Genomic DNA, 15,573 nt, shown 5'->3' with positions numbered 1-15,573 from the left:
GGGAAGTGGGGGGCGCTATGGGGGACTTTTGGGATAGCATTGGAAATGTAATTGAGGAAAATATGTAATAAAAAATATTAAAAATTAAAAAAAATTGCTAGTAGCAAAAACACACGTAAATGTAACAGTTTTTAAAAGAATTTAACAAGTAGATAATGCTTTTCCCAGCAGCCATTGTTTAGTAAACAAAAGTCCCAATATCCCTATCAGCCTAGGGGAAAATCAAATACTATTGCTCAGTTAAAGGTGTATATTATTCTGCCATACTCATAGATATGTGTCTCACTCATCATAAAAGAAGTTTCCTCCTGTAATAGGTGGGAACAAATACAAAGACCCACAATGGGACAATTGGCAAAGAATGAGAGGCCATACCCCGAATTAAATTTGACATCTTTGTCAAGCCCTTCCCTGGTGGCACACGCCTTTAATCCCAGCACTCGGGAGGCAGAGGCAGGTGGATTTCTGAGTTCGAGGCCAGACTGGTCTACAGAGTGAGTTCCAGGACAGCCAGGGCTATACAGAGAAACCCTGTCTCGAAAAACAAAACAAAACAAAAGAACCCAAAGAACTATGTGGAGGAGGAATGACAATGATTATTCAAGACATAGAGAATAGATGATACCAAGGGAACAGGGTCTTTCAGACACAACAGTACTGATCACATATGAAGTCACAGAGGCCGTGACAGCACACTCAGGGCCAGCACAAGTATAAACCAGAAAGAATCACAGCATTCAGAAGCTGAAGTTGGTATGAGCTCCCATTCCCAACCAAGAAGCTATCTCCAATGAACAACTTCTCAAAAAGAAATAATATTTTTTTTTTTTTTGAGGAATTCCCACTGGGTACATAAAATATAAACTAGATGATATTTTTGGAGATTCTTTTTATTTCATTTTGCTTTGGGGGACATTTTACTTAACTTTGCTTGTCTTATTTTTTATATTATACTTATCAATTTTGCGTCTTTATGAATTTTGTGTGTGTGTTTGAATGTCTGTGTATTTGTTTAAAGTTTTCTTTCTTTTTTCTTTTATTAATTGTCTTTGTTAGTTCTTTCCTTTTAAAAAAATCTTTCTTTGTCCTTTTTTTTAATCAGTTTTTTTTTTTGTTTTTTTTGTTTTTTGTTTTTTGTTTTTGTTTTTGTTTTTTGTTTTTCCTGAGAGAGAAACAAACCATGGTGCTAGAAGGATGGGGGAGTGGGAAAGATCTGAGAAGAGATTAGGGAGGGGAAAGTGTAATCAGACTATACTGTATGAAAATAACTTCATTTTCAGTGAAATATAAAATAAAAATATGAAAATGCTGGTAAGGATGTTGGAAAATGAAACTTTCATAAAGTATTGGTGGGATTGTAAACTTCTATAGTCACTTTGGAAATCAACATGGGATATACTCAAAAAGATAAAAGTATATCTACCATGTGACCCAGCTACACCACTCCTTGGCATTCAAAGGACTCAATAGCTTATCTCACAGATACCTACTCAGCCATGTTCATTGCCATCTTATTTACATAATTAGGAAATGAAAGGAATCTAAAGTTCTTCAATTATTGGATTGGTAATAAAAAAAGCCTAGTAAATATGTACTATATAATTCTCTTCATCTTTAGAGGAAATATAATAATGAAACTTGTTAGTAAATGTATGGAACTAAAAAAGATTAATCTGGGTGAGGTAACCATGACTTAGAAAGTCAAATACCACATGGTCTCTCAGATATAGCTTATAATCTGGAGTAAACACAGAAACCAGGGAAGTAAAATGGGATCATGCAGGAGAGGGACAGGCAGAACTTTAGAGAAAGAAATAATATGAAGGAGAAAATGAGAAAATGGAATATAGGTTTAACTGGGAAAGGGAAAGGAGAGTAATAAATAAGGACAGGTAGAGGAGGGATAAATAACACTAAGGATGTTTGAAAAGGCCATAGAAAACATTGTTTTGTAGTTACTTAAAAATATTTATAATACATAGACAGTAGCCTAGCATACCTGTTTCCTAAAAGGCTTCAGCCAGCAGCTAATGGAAACAGGCAGAGCTTGGGAAGTCTTGTGAAAGAGTTGAGGATAGGATTGAACAGCTGGAGGGGAAAGGGACATCACAAGACCTACAGTGTCAATTAATCTGGGCCCATAGGACTCACAGGGACAGTACCACCAACCAATGAACATGCAGATGCTGGACTTAGGCCCCCACTACACAGGTGTAGCAGATGTGTAGCTTGGGCTTCATGTGGGTCCTCTAACAATTGGAGCAGGGTCTGTCTCTGACTCTGTTGCCTGCAGTTCGATTCCCTTCTCCTAACTGGACTTCCTGGTTAGACCTGAGTGGGAGAGGATGTGCTTAGTCCTGCTGGGACTAGATGTGACAGGGAAGGGTGGTACTCAAGGGGGTTTTCCTTTCTCTGATGAGAAGGGAAGGAGGCAATGTGGGGAGGAATTTGTAAAGGTGGGACAGGGAAGAGAGGAAGGAGCTGGGGCTGGGATCAGGATGTAAAGTGAATAAATAAATTAATTAATGGAAAGAAAACCAACCAGGGACCACTTTTGTCTATGAGCATGAATATAGGTATTTAGACAGCTTGCTTCTGTGTCATTTTATTTATCCATTATTTATAAGTTCCTCACATGGCACTACTATCTTCCTTCTCCAGACCTGTATTGTTAGTCAAGCTGACAATGTCAGTCAGTCACAATAACAATCCTTATTCCCGCTTCTCCTATGAGAAGCCAGCCTGAGCTCTAACTAAAAGCAGCTGATTACTCACACCTCAGTCACATTTAAATAGCATTCACTGAAGAAAAACTAGAGAGATAAATGATCAAGGTTCTGACTGCAAGTTGATAATCAACTCCATAGGATGAATTCCCAATCAGTTTTATTCATCTTCAGTGATAGTGAGAGGATGAGATAAGCGGTTGACATTTTGGCACTGACACTTGAAATTAATTGCTCTTCCCCTGTGAAAATAGCACAGGCTGGAGTTACCTCTAGTATAAAATTCACGTATTTATAGTCTAAGGATTTAAGCAATTGAGAGTGCAGATTCATAGGACTGCTGGGTTGAGTCTATATCAAAGGTAGTGCTTTTCCTCTCAGTTGCACCGTACAGTTACAACTGGAATGCTGAGAGGAAGAAATCTGACTCTTCTGGACCAAGTCTGCTGATCTGAGCCTCCCATCGATGCTCTAAGAGTCTAAGTGAATGCATGGAAGCACTGGCTGAAGATGCTTCGCACCCATGAGCTGTTCTACCAGCTGCTGATACATGGAAGTCAGTGTTACTTTGCTAGCTTTATAAATGATCACTACACTGGGCAAAAGAATGGATAAAATTTAGGTAAATTATATGACTTCTCTTGAGTTTCACAGAGAACCAGGTAGATCACTGCTGTTGGAACCTTCGCTGTCTTTTCAAAATCAGGCCCTGAATTTAAAAGAGAGTGAGGTTAAGTTTATGGAAGGCCCTGGGGGGGGGGAGGGAAGAGAAAATATAATTAAATTATCTCAAAAATATGAATAAAAAATGAAAAGATTCAGTTGTATTTGAACATGATATCTATTATCTGAGACAGTGCATCATGAGCTGGAATGAGAAGCCTCAGACCTGCAGAGAGCATCAGTATTGGTAAGTAGAATAAGTATAAATCCCCCCTCCCTTATTTTCAAATTTTATTTCATGATATTTTTTAGAGAAATACCATGTATTTTAAACAATAAATTAACATGACAATTACTTTGCACATATTTTTCAGAGAGGCAAATTCTTATAGAATAGTGAACAAAACAGAATGTTTAAAGTTTTATTTTAAGTTTTATTGCATCTATAACTGATGTCGAGGTTGTGGTTTTCAATTCTGTATCAAATTGTGCCAATTGACTCCTTCCCTTGCTAGTCTGTTAGAATGACCTATGATACTTCTTTGCTGATTTTTCCTTCTGGTGTTAATCCTAAGAGTCGTAACTATCAAGTGAATTTGATAGAACTTTGGATTTAAAGAACAAAAGTTGTTTGAGATATTATCTACTTAAGAATGAAATCTGGGCTGGGTGTCGTGGCACAAGCCTTTAATCCCAGCACTTGGGAGGCAGAGGCAAGCAGATTTCTGAGTTTGAGGCCAGCCTGGTCTACAGAGTGAGTTCCAGGACAGCCAGGGCTACACAGAGACCCTGTCTCAAAAACCAACCAACCAACCAACCAACCAACCAACCAACCAACCAACCAAACAAGAATGAAATATGGTTTGATAAGATGCAAGTCTGGCAACCTGAGTTTGCTCCCTGGAACCCATGTAAAAGTGAAAGGCAGGCATGAATTTACTCAACAAAGCTGTTCTCTGGTCTCCCTCTGTGCGCGCGCGCGCGCACACACACACACACACACACACACACACACACTCACACACACAAACACACACAGAAAGGAGAGAAGAATATTTCTCTGATGACTGTTCATCATAATTTTCTTCATTTATTCTCTTCTCTTTATCGTTTCTTTCCCCTTTTTCTCTCTTTTTCTGTTCTTCTTCTTCTTTTTTTTTTTTTTTTTTTTTTTTTTTTTTTTTTTTTTTTTTTTTTTTTGGTTTCATTTATTCTCTCTCTGTCCCTGATTCACACACATTACTTGCACTGCCTTCAAGTGTTTTATGGCTTCTAGGCCAGCTCTTTAGCTACAGACACAAGCTAAGCCTTTATCTGAATAGTAGTACAGTAGTCAAGGTGGAAGAAATGCATATACTGGATTGGAATATGGCTTTTACAAGTGAATCCAGAAATGCATAACTTCAACATAAGAAAGAAAAAAAATAAGTCAAAGTTATTTTTATTGTAAAGGATGCTTTTTTATTTTTATTGTAAAAGGCTGCTTTTCCTACTTTTAATATGATGAACTTTATTTTTGACTTTCATTCTTTTCTGTCTTGATCACATCCCTATATCAGACTATATTTTCATATTTATCCTTTAGTCACATTCAAAGTTTAAAAGTCACATTCAAAATTTAGTCACATTATTTTTTAAATAAAAATTTCTATTAATACTTCCCTGAGAACTGTAAAATTATACAGTAAAATAATAGTAAATTAAACACAATTTTAATTTTTGCAATAATTCTAAATTTAGGTACATTTGTTCTGAGGTTATAGATTTAAAACTGAAATATAAAGTTTTGTGTAGATAGATCCAGGACTCCAAAATATGCACCCATTCTTTTTCTTAAATACCTTTTAAAATTTACTTTTTCTTTTCTCCCTCATACTTTCTTTTTTGCCCCATTGCTTTTCTTCTTTTAAGTTAAATGCTTTGGATATTTATGTTTTTGCCACTATTACAACTATAATGAAAATAAATGTGACTAGAATGCAATAAGCAAGATTTTTTTTCTTCGAAAACCATATTGCTAAATGTTGACAGAAGAACATGAGACAATTTCAGATATTTAGCATGACCTCTGAACTTGTATACTGAAGATACCAAGAAACTTCTAGATAAGAAAAGTGAGAAAAAGGATGGCTCTTGAAAGAATCTCTGAGTGTCCCTGAGTCTTTTATGGGACATAAAACTAGAAAAAAATGGATTTTTCTCTCATGTATTCACACATTTTCAGGTAAAATGCATGGATTTTCATGTAGCTTTTATGTGCTGATATATGGCCACACCACGGATTGGTTCTTCAATTTTCCTGAATGATAGTATGCTCTTTTGACTTTAAAAATAACACTTTTTATAGACTCAAAAATTCAAAAACATATGTGGAAATTATAAGTAAGCATATTTTCATTGTTACATGTGTACTGTAAAATATGAAATAGTTGTTATGGCAATGCAGTTTAAATTTTTTTCTTGAGACTTTTATATATGTAGACAATGAAATCTGACTATGTGCATCTCCTTACCCCCAGTCTCTCCTTCTCAACAGGTTCCACTCCAGACTTCATGAACTTATTATTATTATTTTTTTAATTAACCACTAAGTCCAGTTAGTGGTTTCCAAATGTGCCTGAGTATGGGGCCTCTGACCTGAGCATGCTTTTGTTTTTTGGTAAAGGCAAAAGAACGGAGGCAGCCAGAGTTTAAATATGTGAGCATGTCATTTATTTCCGGGACATTCCTCTGTCAGGTGAGCTAAATCGATAGAGAAGATGAATAATATCACCGAATTCATCCTTGTGGGCTTGACTCAGAACATGGAGCTTCAGATATTTTCATTTGTCGTATTTTTCATTGTCTATCTGCTCACCTTGGCTGGCAACCTGCTTATCATGGTCACTATCAGCAGCAGCAAGGCCCTGGGATCCCCGATGTATTTCTTCCTCTCTTTCCTATCGCTGATAGATGGCTGCTGCTCCTCGTCCATGACTCCTAAGATGCTGGCTGACTCTCTCTCTGTACGGAAAACCATTTCTTTCAGTGGCTGCATGACTCAAGTCTTTGCAGAGCATTTTTTCGGGGCTGCTGAGATTATTCTTCTCACAGTGATGGCCTACGACCGCTATGTGGCCATCTGTAAACCGCTGCGATACACGATCATTATGAACAGATTTGTGTGTGGCCTCTTGGTGGTGGTGGCCTGGGCTGGGGGTTTTATTCATGCGACCATTCAGATCCTCTTCACAGTCTGGCTGCCTTTCTGTGGTCCCAATGTCATAGACCACTTTATGTGTGACCTGACCCCTTTGCTGAAACTTGTTTGTATGGACACACATTACTTGGGTCTCTTTGTTGCTGCCAACAGTGGCTTTATCTGCCTGTTAAACTTTCTACTTCTGATGATCTCTTATATAGTCATCCTCGATGCTCTAAAATCTCACAGCAAGGAGGGAAGGCGCAAAGCCCTCTCCACCTGTGTCTCTCATATTACTGTGGTCATCTTATTCTTTGTGCCCTGCATATTTGTGTATCTGCGCCCAGTAATTACCTTCTCTATTGATAAAGCGGTGGCTGTATTTTATACCATGATTACTCCTATGTTAAACCCCTTAATCTACACCCTCAGAAATACTGAGGTTAAAAATGCTATGAAGAAACTCTGTATCAAAGTTGATTTAAATTGAGAAAGAATGAATCACATAACATAAATTAACTATCTTTCAAATCATTTAGAGGGAAAAAACATCACTCTTAATATTCTGAGCATAGTGAATAGCATATGCTAAAGTGTGTTGATGGTAGGTCAAGCGCTCTAAAAAAATATATGCTTTATATATGATTATAAAAATATCCCCCTTAGATTTCTTAATTGTTCATTTGCTTGACAGCTTCAGTGTACTATCAAAACTGATTAAGGTTCTTATTAAAGTATATATTCCAAGGACATAGCTCTAGTAGTTTAAAGAAAGGCTATTGTTGACAGACATATTATTTTCCAGTATGGTATATTTTTCTGGATGTATTGAAGCAAATGGTCTATGTCTATGTATATACTTTGAGAAATAATATACCTGTTGATTAAAATATTGTATTATTAAATAATTTATTGGGCTACACTTTTCATAGCAAAATAGATGGCAAATGCAACTCTTAATTCTTTATGAAATGTGGAATACAAGGCTGTATTCTGAACTCTATTTATTCTGAAATTAGGTTCCTACTTTTTTTGTGTTCCTTCAATGCTCATGTAAAGACATTCTTCATTATTTAAATCACTACACCCAACTAATATTTTCTCAATAACATTTAACCATCTGAGCATCTTATTTAGTTTACAAATTCTGTGAAAGTGGAGGCACTGTCTGTTTCATACCCCATCATTTTTCTAACACCTAGACTTGGTATAGTACAAATATTTACTAAATCAATGACCTTCATGTCCATTTGACACTCAAGAATAAATTAATTTTAAAGAGATATTTTTATGTATTACAACATTGTTCACTTTTGATTCCTGCTAATAAATTAAAATGGATTCATTAAGATAAATTTTGTTTACCAGTCAGGGTTCTTATTCAATAACACAGGATCATCTGTAGCATTTTACACAAGAGTGGCTTATCATGTACAACTCATTTGCCTATGAAACTACTAGGAGGGTTAGAATCACAAAGTGGAGTGAACTTCCAGGGATAACTTGCTGAAGGACATATGGCAGAGTCGGCTTACTGGAGAATATGCTGTTAGTGCCGAGATCATGAATGTGTGCTCTGAATGGGTGTTGCTTTTCTGATTTGAGGACCACTTACCTCTATAAATACAAATAAAACCCAAACATAGACAATCACCTCCCGAGTCACTTACATTTTTTAAAAAGGCAAAAACAAAACAATAAAACCCCAAACAATAACGACATGAATGATTTGTATACTCTGTGTATCTGGCATGATGTAAGGGGTTCACCCACATTATATAGTGATATCATAATGACTTGTGTTACATATTCTTTCTTGCTTTTATTAGGAACCCATTCACAATGCAATTATAGGTTTCAAAACATTTACTCATTCATTGACTTGTAACACTCTCACCTCTCAAGAGTGTCACAGTTTCTAATACATGAAATTTGGGGGACATTTAAACCATAGTACTCAATGTCAGTATCCCATATCACAATGGTTAGGCTTTAAAACAAATGATTAGTTCATAACAATATTATTTTCATTCAAGATTCATAGTTTACATTGGTACTAATTTGTGGTGGTATACTTTTGTGGCCTTGGAAAAATGTATCATGAGACATATCTACTACTATAGATAGTATCATACAGAGTCATTTCACTACAGTGGCTGTCTTCTGTGCCACACCAATTTACTTTCTCCTGAGCCAGTGGTTCTCAACTTTCTTAATACTGTGATCCTTTAATATAGCTCCTCATGTTGTGGTGACCCCTAAGTATAAATATTCTTAACTGTAATTTTGCTACTGTTATGAATCATCATGTAAATATTTGATAATTCTGATGTTCTTAGGTGACCCTTGTGACATTCGACTCCTTAAAGGGGTTATAACTTTGAGAACTGTCCTTGACTGATTATATCTGTTATCTGTTTATATCCTTTAAAGTTCTTCCTTTAATAAGCTAGCAAGAAAATGGAAGAAAAGCAGATGTTCATCAGTGGTTGAATGGATAATAAAGACATGGTACATACAATGAAATTTTATTTAAACACAACGAAAAATGAAATTATGCATCTTTCAGGAAGATGGACTGAACTGGAAAACAAAATGATGTGATTTAGACTCTGAAAAACAAGTGTCAGGTGTTTTCTCTCATATGCATGGCTTAGCTTCTGATTTTCACATATGTGTGTGCATGGGAGTGAGCGTGAGCAGATTCCAGGAAACTAGAAAGGGGTCAGGACAGGGAGGGGAAACAGTTTTCAACAGAGGAGTGATTAGGGAGAGTAAGGGAGTTCATGTGATATGAAAGTCAAAGTAGGGCAAAGTGGTTTAAGCAGGGCTCAGGAGCGCGGAGCAGGGAGATGAAGAGAAAAAGAGTCTGAGGAAAGCCAACAGCGACCACAATTTATATGGAAATGTCATCAGGAAACTTGCTAGTTTGTAAACCAATTAAAGTATAAAAACAACAAATACTCCCAGAGGTCTGAAATATTTCTATTTCTTCTCTTCTTCCCTCCTCTTACATTTCCTCCTCCATTTCTGTCCTCTTCTTCCTCTCCTCTACTTCATCACTTCCTACAGGTTTTCTTCCTTTCTTTATTCCTTCAATGCTGGAAATTTAATCCAAGGCATTGTACTGACTTGTCTAGTGCTCTACTGAGGTATATACTAAGTCTTATACAGTGTTGGAGCTGCCTAAAAAGATGATTCCCGTCTCACTTATGAATTGCAGCTTGACTTTTTATGATGACCTTAATCACAGTTTATCAAACTGCTTTCTGTCATAATACTTGAAATCACAGAGAATTTAATTAAGAGTCTTGGACTTACTCCAGATGCTATAGTCAATGAGTGCAGTTGTCAGATATAAAACCACCCAGTGATCTTTGCTCCTGCCAGACAGAATGTGCAGCCCTCTTGGTAACTGACACAATTGCTAAGGAATGATTTCTTTGACCTAACTCATGCTTTAAAGAAGTCACAAGAATGATTTCTCCAAGTTTCAAGTGTATGTATTTGTTTATATCAACATAGAAGAGGAGGTAGGTTAAACCTCTGGAGGGAAATTCTTTATTGAAGTTACTGGAAATAAGTTCAGAGAGAAAAATATTCCTTATTATGAAGATTAGCTGCTGTTTTATTGTGTGGGTACAAGGTTTATTTGAATGTATGTTGTTATTCTAATATAAAAATATTAATCATTTACATTATGTAACTTCTTTGAAGTAGTTCTACAATGAAAATAATGAGTTTTTGAAATATTTAGAAGTCCAGAAAACAAGCTATATTGTTTCAGAAATATCTTCAAGAACTAATTTAGCTTTTTTTGATTTCTATGTGCATACTGGATGTAAGAAGATTTCTAGTATGAAATAAAAAGTCCTTCAAACTGCAAAGAAACTCTCAAAAGGTAAGACTTTAGCCATTAGTAGCACAAATCAGACTTTATAACTGAATACACTTAATTATACAATTATATAAATCAAGTTCATTACAATTAATATGTCAAGAAAACTTCTGCACCTTACAATTACTGGCAGATTACATGTGACATGTAATGAATATAGTTTGATAAAACCAAAGGAAATTGTTAGGACTTATTTTATGTCTGTAAAGTTGTAGTTCCGACATGAAAAGGAGATAACTCATGCTGAAAGTGATTCCTCAGTCAATACGAAAGCTCCTGCCCTTAGATATGAGCCCCTAGTATAAACCTTGAGCCTATGTAAGACGCTGACTCTTCGTAATGTATGGAAGTCTATCTTGATCATCATCATGTAGTTAAGGGTACTTATAGATATTTGTTATGCATTGCAGATTGTACAGTCCTTACCACCATTTTAGATTGTGTGACATGTTTCCAGTCTCTGAAATCAGTCAGAGACCGATTGACTGACTGACTCTCCTTGTTCATTTATTCTTTTCTACATGAACAAAGAGAGTCAATGGGATTTCTTAAACTGATGAATAATAATATAAAATTATAAAGGTGTGGTGGATAGTTATAGAATTTTCATTGACATATACCAAAGGGAACAGTATTATTTCAGTAGAGAAAACCTGGAGGGAATGGATTCATCTTAGCAATTTCAAATTTTCTTTTGCAAATACTCAATGGATATATAATTAGAAATATAGACATCAGGAGAGAACAGTGACATATACTACTTTGGAGTACTTTACACATTTATTTAGGTTGGGACAAGGAGGGATACCCAAGATGCTAAATGGACTTCTCAGTGACCTTGTTAGAAATCTGAGATTGTGTTGGTTTGGGTCACACATTGTATCACATAAAACATCACAGTTTTGTTATTATCCATTCCATACATTTATACTTTGAGGTCTTTTTTCTTTTATTTATTTATTTATTTATTTATTTATTTATTTATTTATTCATTCATTCATTTATTCACTTTAATCCTAATCACAGTCCCCTCTCCCTCCTCTCCTTCCACCCTTACAAATCCATCTCACCATTACTTCCCATTGTGTAGCACACTACCCTGGGACATCTAGTTTCAGCAGGACTAAGCACATCCTCTTCTGTTGAGGTCCATCCAGGCAGTCCAGCTAGGGGAAGGGGACCCACTGGTAAGCAACAGTCAGAGACAAATGCATGCTTCAGTTGTTAAGGGACCCACATGAAAACCAAGCTGAGAATCTGCTACAAATGTGGAGGGTGCCTGGGTCCAGCCCATGCATGCTCTTTGGTTAGTGGTCCCATCTCTGTGAACTCCAGGGGCTCGGTTAGTTAACTCTGTAAGTCTTCTTATGGTATTAAAGTCTTCTTGTCCCCTTTTGCTTGCTTATTTCTATCCCCCACTGTTCCACAAGACTTCCAGAGCTCTTCCTGATGTTTGACTGTGGGTCTATGCATCTGTTTTTATCAGCTACTGGATGAAGCCTCTCAGAAGACAGTAATGCTAGGTTCCTGTCTTTTCACAATAATCAAAAACTCTTTATTTTTTTCCTGGTGATTAGCTCCTAAGCAGAGCTTCTTTGATTGACTTGCTTGGTCCAGTTGAGACAAATATTTTTCCACCTAAAATGCTGACCTGGCAACATATAGAAGTTCAGAATGTGACTTCATTTTGTGATAGAGTCACAGATGATCAAGCTTAATTTTTATGGAATGTAAAAATTGTTTATGATTTGATGTCTTTATTATAAAGGGAAATTTGGATAAGCATGGTGGTACACTGTTATACTTCTAGAACTTGAGGATGTAGGAGGATCTGGAGTTCAAGTCCATTCTCAGACACAGCAAGTTTGAGATCAACCTAGGCTACATGAGACTTGGCACAAGTAAGTAAGAAATTTTGGTACAGGGAAAGTACTAAATGAATGCAAAGTTGTTGGTGGATACAAGGAGAGAACTGGAGAAGATGGTTTTGAAATGGTTTGCTGAAGGGTCTATCACCATCTCTACTTGATTTTGAATTTCTAGCATGCAGAACTTAAAAAAAAAATCCCAGTTTGTGTTTCTTTTGATTTCGTTTTCTTTTTAATAGAAACTCTTGCCAAAGAATGATGATTTAGGTACTAAAAAGGGTTGCTCTTTTTTCCCTATATTTCCCAGTGAACATAAAATGACACATAAAAATTAATTGTTGCACATTCAGCTAAATTTAAATGCTTAGCATTTTAAATACATTATTTGGATTTGATGACAGCTACTTAAAAGAAAAAACATACTTGAGTCACAAAATTCCTTTTATTCACAAACCAAAATAAATCAATCAATTTATGTATCAAAATTCTACCATGTTTCAGAAATAAATTTACTATATAACCTAGTTTCAGTGATTTAATACATGTACAATGAACAATGAGAATGCATAATCCTGGTTCCTGATCAAAAACCTCCAGGATCTTCAAATAGAATTCATAACTAGCTCCTCAAAATAACATGCTGCATGCTAAATGCTAATCACATATTACTGAGGGTGAGCAAATATGGCAATATAATAATGACATTGAGTAATGAAAAACTTCTAAGAAATACAGGAAAAAGAAAAACAGTTATTTGTCCATCTAAAGGTATTGATATTTTAGTGTGTTCTGTCTCCATTTGTCTATAGTACAATGTAGTTATAAAGTTTAATAATATCAGAAAACAAATGAAAATTTTAATGAAATGCTATAAAGCAAATATTTCTAAACACCACAAAATTACCAGAATAGAATTCCCAAGAATTCCCTAAATTCCTTTTCCTAATTATAACGTCATATTCTTAGAACATTATTCATTGCATGCCTGTGTTTGAAGTGAGATAACTTGAATCCTTGGGAAGAATAGTGAATGCTCTCAACTGCTGAGTCATCTATCTCCCATCTAATTCTATATTATTTAATTGGAAATATTATTCTAGGACCTTTATACATTTTTTAACAACTTACTAACATCTAATCTGTCTATGCAATCTTAATTTAGCTGTTTCTGAGTTTTACACCAACAGAAACATGATGCATTTTAAAATTTGTATTTAAAGTGAAATATAATATAAAATGAATCATGTTCAGAATTGGAGAAAAACGTTTGCTGCAATAAATAGCTAAAGCGGCAGAAGCAGCTCTAAGATTGGGTCATGCATAGATGATGGAGGAGTGTTAGGACTCATGATTAAAACCAAAAAACCAAACCAAACCAAACCAAACCAAACCAACCAACCAACCAAACAAACAAACACCAAACAGAAAACTCTTGAATTCCCTTGAAGAAAGAAGTATTGCTCATAGAAGTATGGACATGGAAAGGTGACTGTGGCTAAGAGTTTAGAAATGAAAGATGAAAGCTGCAGAATGTATAACATACACATACACACACAGACACACAGAGAACACAGATGCACACACACACACACACACACACACACCCTGAACGACATGTCTTAGAACCATGGATGTTAAGGTAATTGTGGCTGGGGTCTCACATAAAAATGAACATATTGTTAGAACTTGGAAGGAGTACATTCATTCTCTTAAAGAAGCAAAGCAAGTAACTAATACAGTGATTTTATTGTCTCATATTTGTAGTTCATTGTACTTTGAATATTGTACCCTAAGTGTGATAACTCTATTTTGTGACTTCACATAAAGTGAACCTACTCATGGAATTTCCTTTCTGCTCTCTGTTGATCTCTACTTTTCTTTTAAACTTGGATAAACTTGTTTCCTCTGAGAAGTTTTCCCAGATCCTGATAGATTTAGAAATACTGTGGATCTATGGCAGAGCATAAATGAATGCTTGTGATGATGCTTATGAAGCTGGTCTTTAATGGCTGACCTCACCACTATGCATCAAATTACTTAGGGTATGGAACCTTGCCTTAAATGACTTGGAAACTCGCATATTTATAACAGGGGTCTCTCTCTCTCTCTCTGTCTTTCTCTGTCTCTTTCCTCTTCCCTCCCTCCTTCCATCTCCACCTTTGTCTCTTTCTTTCTCCCCCTCTCTCTATTTTGTATATTTAAACAGTTGAATAAAGAAGCACTGATATCATAATACTCTAAGAACATTTTCTTTGTTTTGTAGGTAACGTCTTTTCACATCTGAAATCAGAACCAATGAAAGAATAAATGGAACAAAGGAACAATGTAACCTACTTTGTCCTCTTAGGCCTCTCAGAGAATCCAAAGGTTCAGAAAGGACTTTTTGTTCTTTTTTTGCTCTCCTATGTTTTGACTATGGTGGGAAATCTGCTCATTGTTATGACTGTAACTACCAGTAACAGCCTGGGCTCACCAATGTATTTCTTTCTTGCTAGCTTGTCATTTGTGGATATCATTTATTCTTCAGCCATCTCTCCCAAGTTGATTTCAGATTTGTTCTTTGGTCAAAATACAATATCCTTTAAATTTTGTATGACTCAGCTATTCACAGAACACTTTTTTGGTGGATCAGAGGTTTTTCTTCTGCTGGTGATGGCCTATGATCGTTATGTGGCCATCTGTAAGCCCTTGCACTATTCAACTATCATGAAGCAATGGGTTTGTGTTGTGCTGTTGATATTATCTTGGATTGGAGGATTTTTGCACTCAGTAATTCAGCTCAGTACTATTTATGGACTTCCATTCTGTGGTCCTAATATCATTGATCATTTTATGTGTGACATGTACCCCTTACTGAAACTTGTTTGTATTGACACCTATGTCATTGGCCTCTTAGTGATGGCCAATGGAGGGCTGATCTGCACGGTTGTGTTTCTACTCTTGCTCATCTCTTATGGTGTCATCCTGTATTCTCTAAAGAACCTTAATCAGGAAGGGAGGTGGAAAGCTCTCTCTACCTGTGGCTCCCACATCACTGTAGTTGTTTCATTCTTTGTTCCCTGTATTTTCATGTATGCACGACCTGCTAAGACTTTCCCCATTGACAAAATGTTGAGTGTGTTTTATACAGTCATTACCCCCATGATGAACCCCCTGATATATACTCTGAGAAACTCAGAGATGACAAATGCTATGAAGAAGTTGTGGAGAAGAAAAATTATTTCAGGACACAAATAA

At 35.9% G+C, this 15,573-nt stretch overlaps 2 protein-coding genes across 2 annotated transcripts; both read left to right on the top strand.

Annotated features, from left to right (window-relative positions):
- Nucleotides 1-6,148: 6,148 nt before the first annotated feature.
- LOC110289350 (olfactory receptor 4C12-like) lies at nt 6,149-7,192 on the top strand. The gene is made up of 2 exons (XM_021155516.1): nt 6,149-7,038; nt 7,174-7,192. The coding sequence occupies exons 1-2, from the start codon at nt 6,149-6,151 to the stop codon at nt 7,190-7,192; spliced, it is 909 nt and encodes a 302-aa protein (XP_021011175.1).
- A 7,448-nt stretch (nt 7,193-14,640) lies between these two features.
- Nucleotides 14,641-15,573, top strand: LOC110289286 (olfactory receptor 4A47). The gene has a single exon (XM_021155425.1). The coding sequence runs from the start codon at nt 14,644-14,646 to the stop codon at nt 15,571-15,573; it is 930 nt and encodes a 309-aa protein (XP_021011084.1). The 5' UTR covers nt 14,641-14,643.

The sequence above is a fragment of the Mus caroli genome, chromosome 2 (genome assembly GCF_900094665.2).
Source record: "Mus caroli chromosome 2, CAROLI_EIJ_v1.1, whole genome shotgun sequence".
In the NCBI taxonomy this organism is placed as follows: Eukaryota; Metazoa; Chordata; class Mammalia; order Rodentia; family Muridae; genus Mus; species Mus caroli.
The sequence above is the reverse complement of the archived record's forward strand: the minus strand, read 5'-3'. Positions and strand labels throughout refer to the sequence as shown.

Coding starts and splice junctions, on each gene's coding strand:
- LOC110289350 (XM_021155516.1), top strand. CDS start 6,149: ATGAATAATATCACCGAATTCATCCTTGTGGGCTTGACTCAGAACATG.
- LOC110289286 (XM_021155425.1), top strand. CDS start 14,644: ATGGAACAAAGGAACAATGTAACCTACTTTGTCCTCTTAGGCCTCTCA.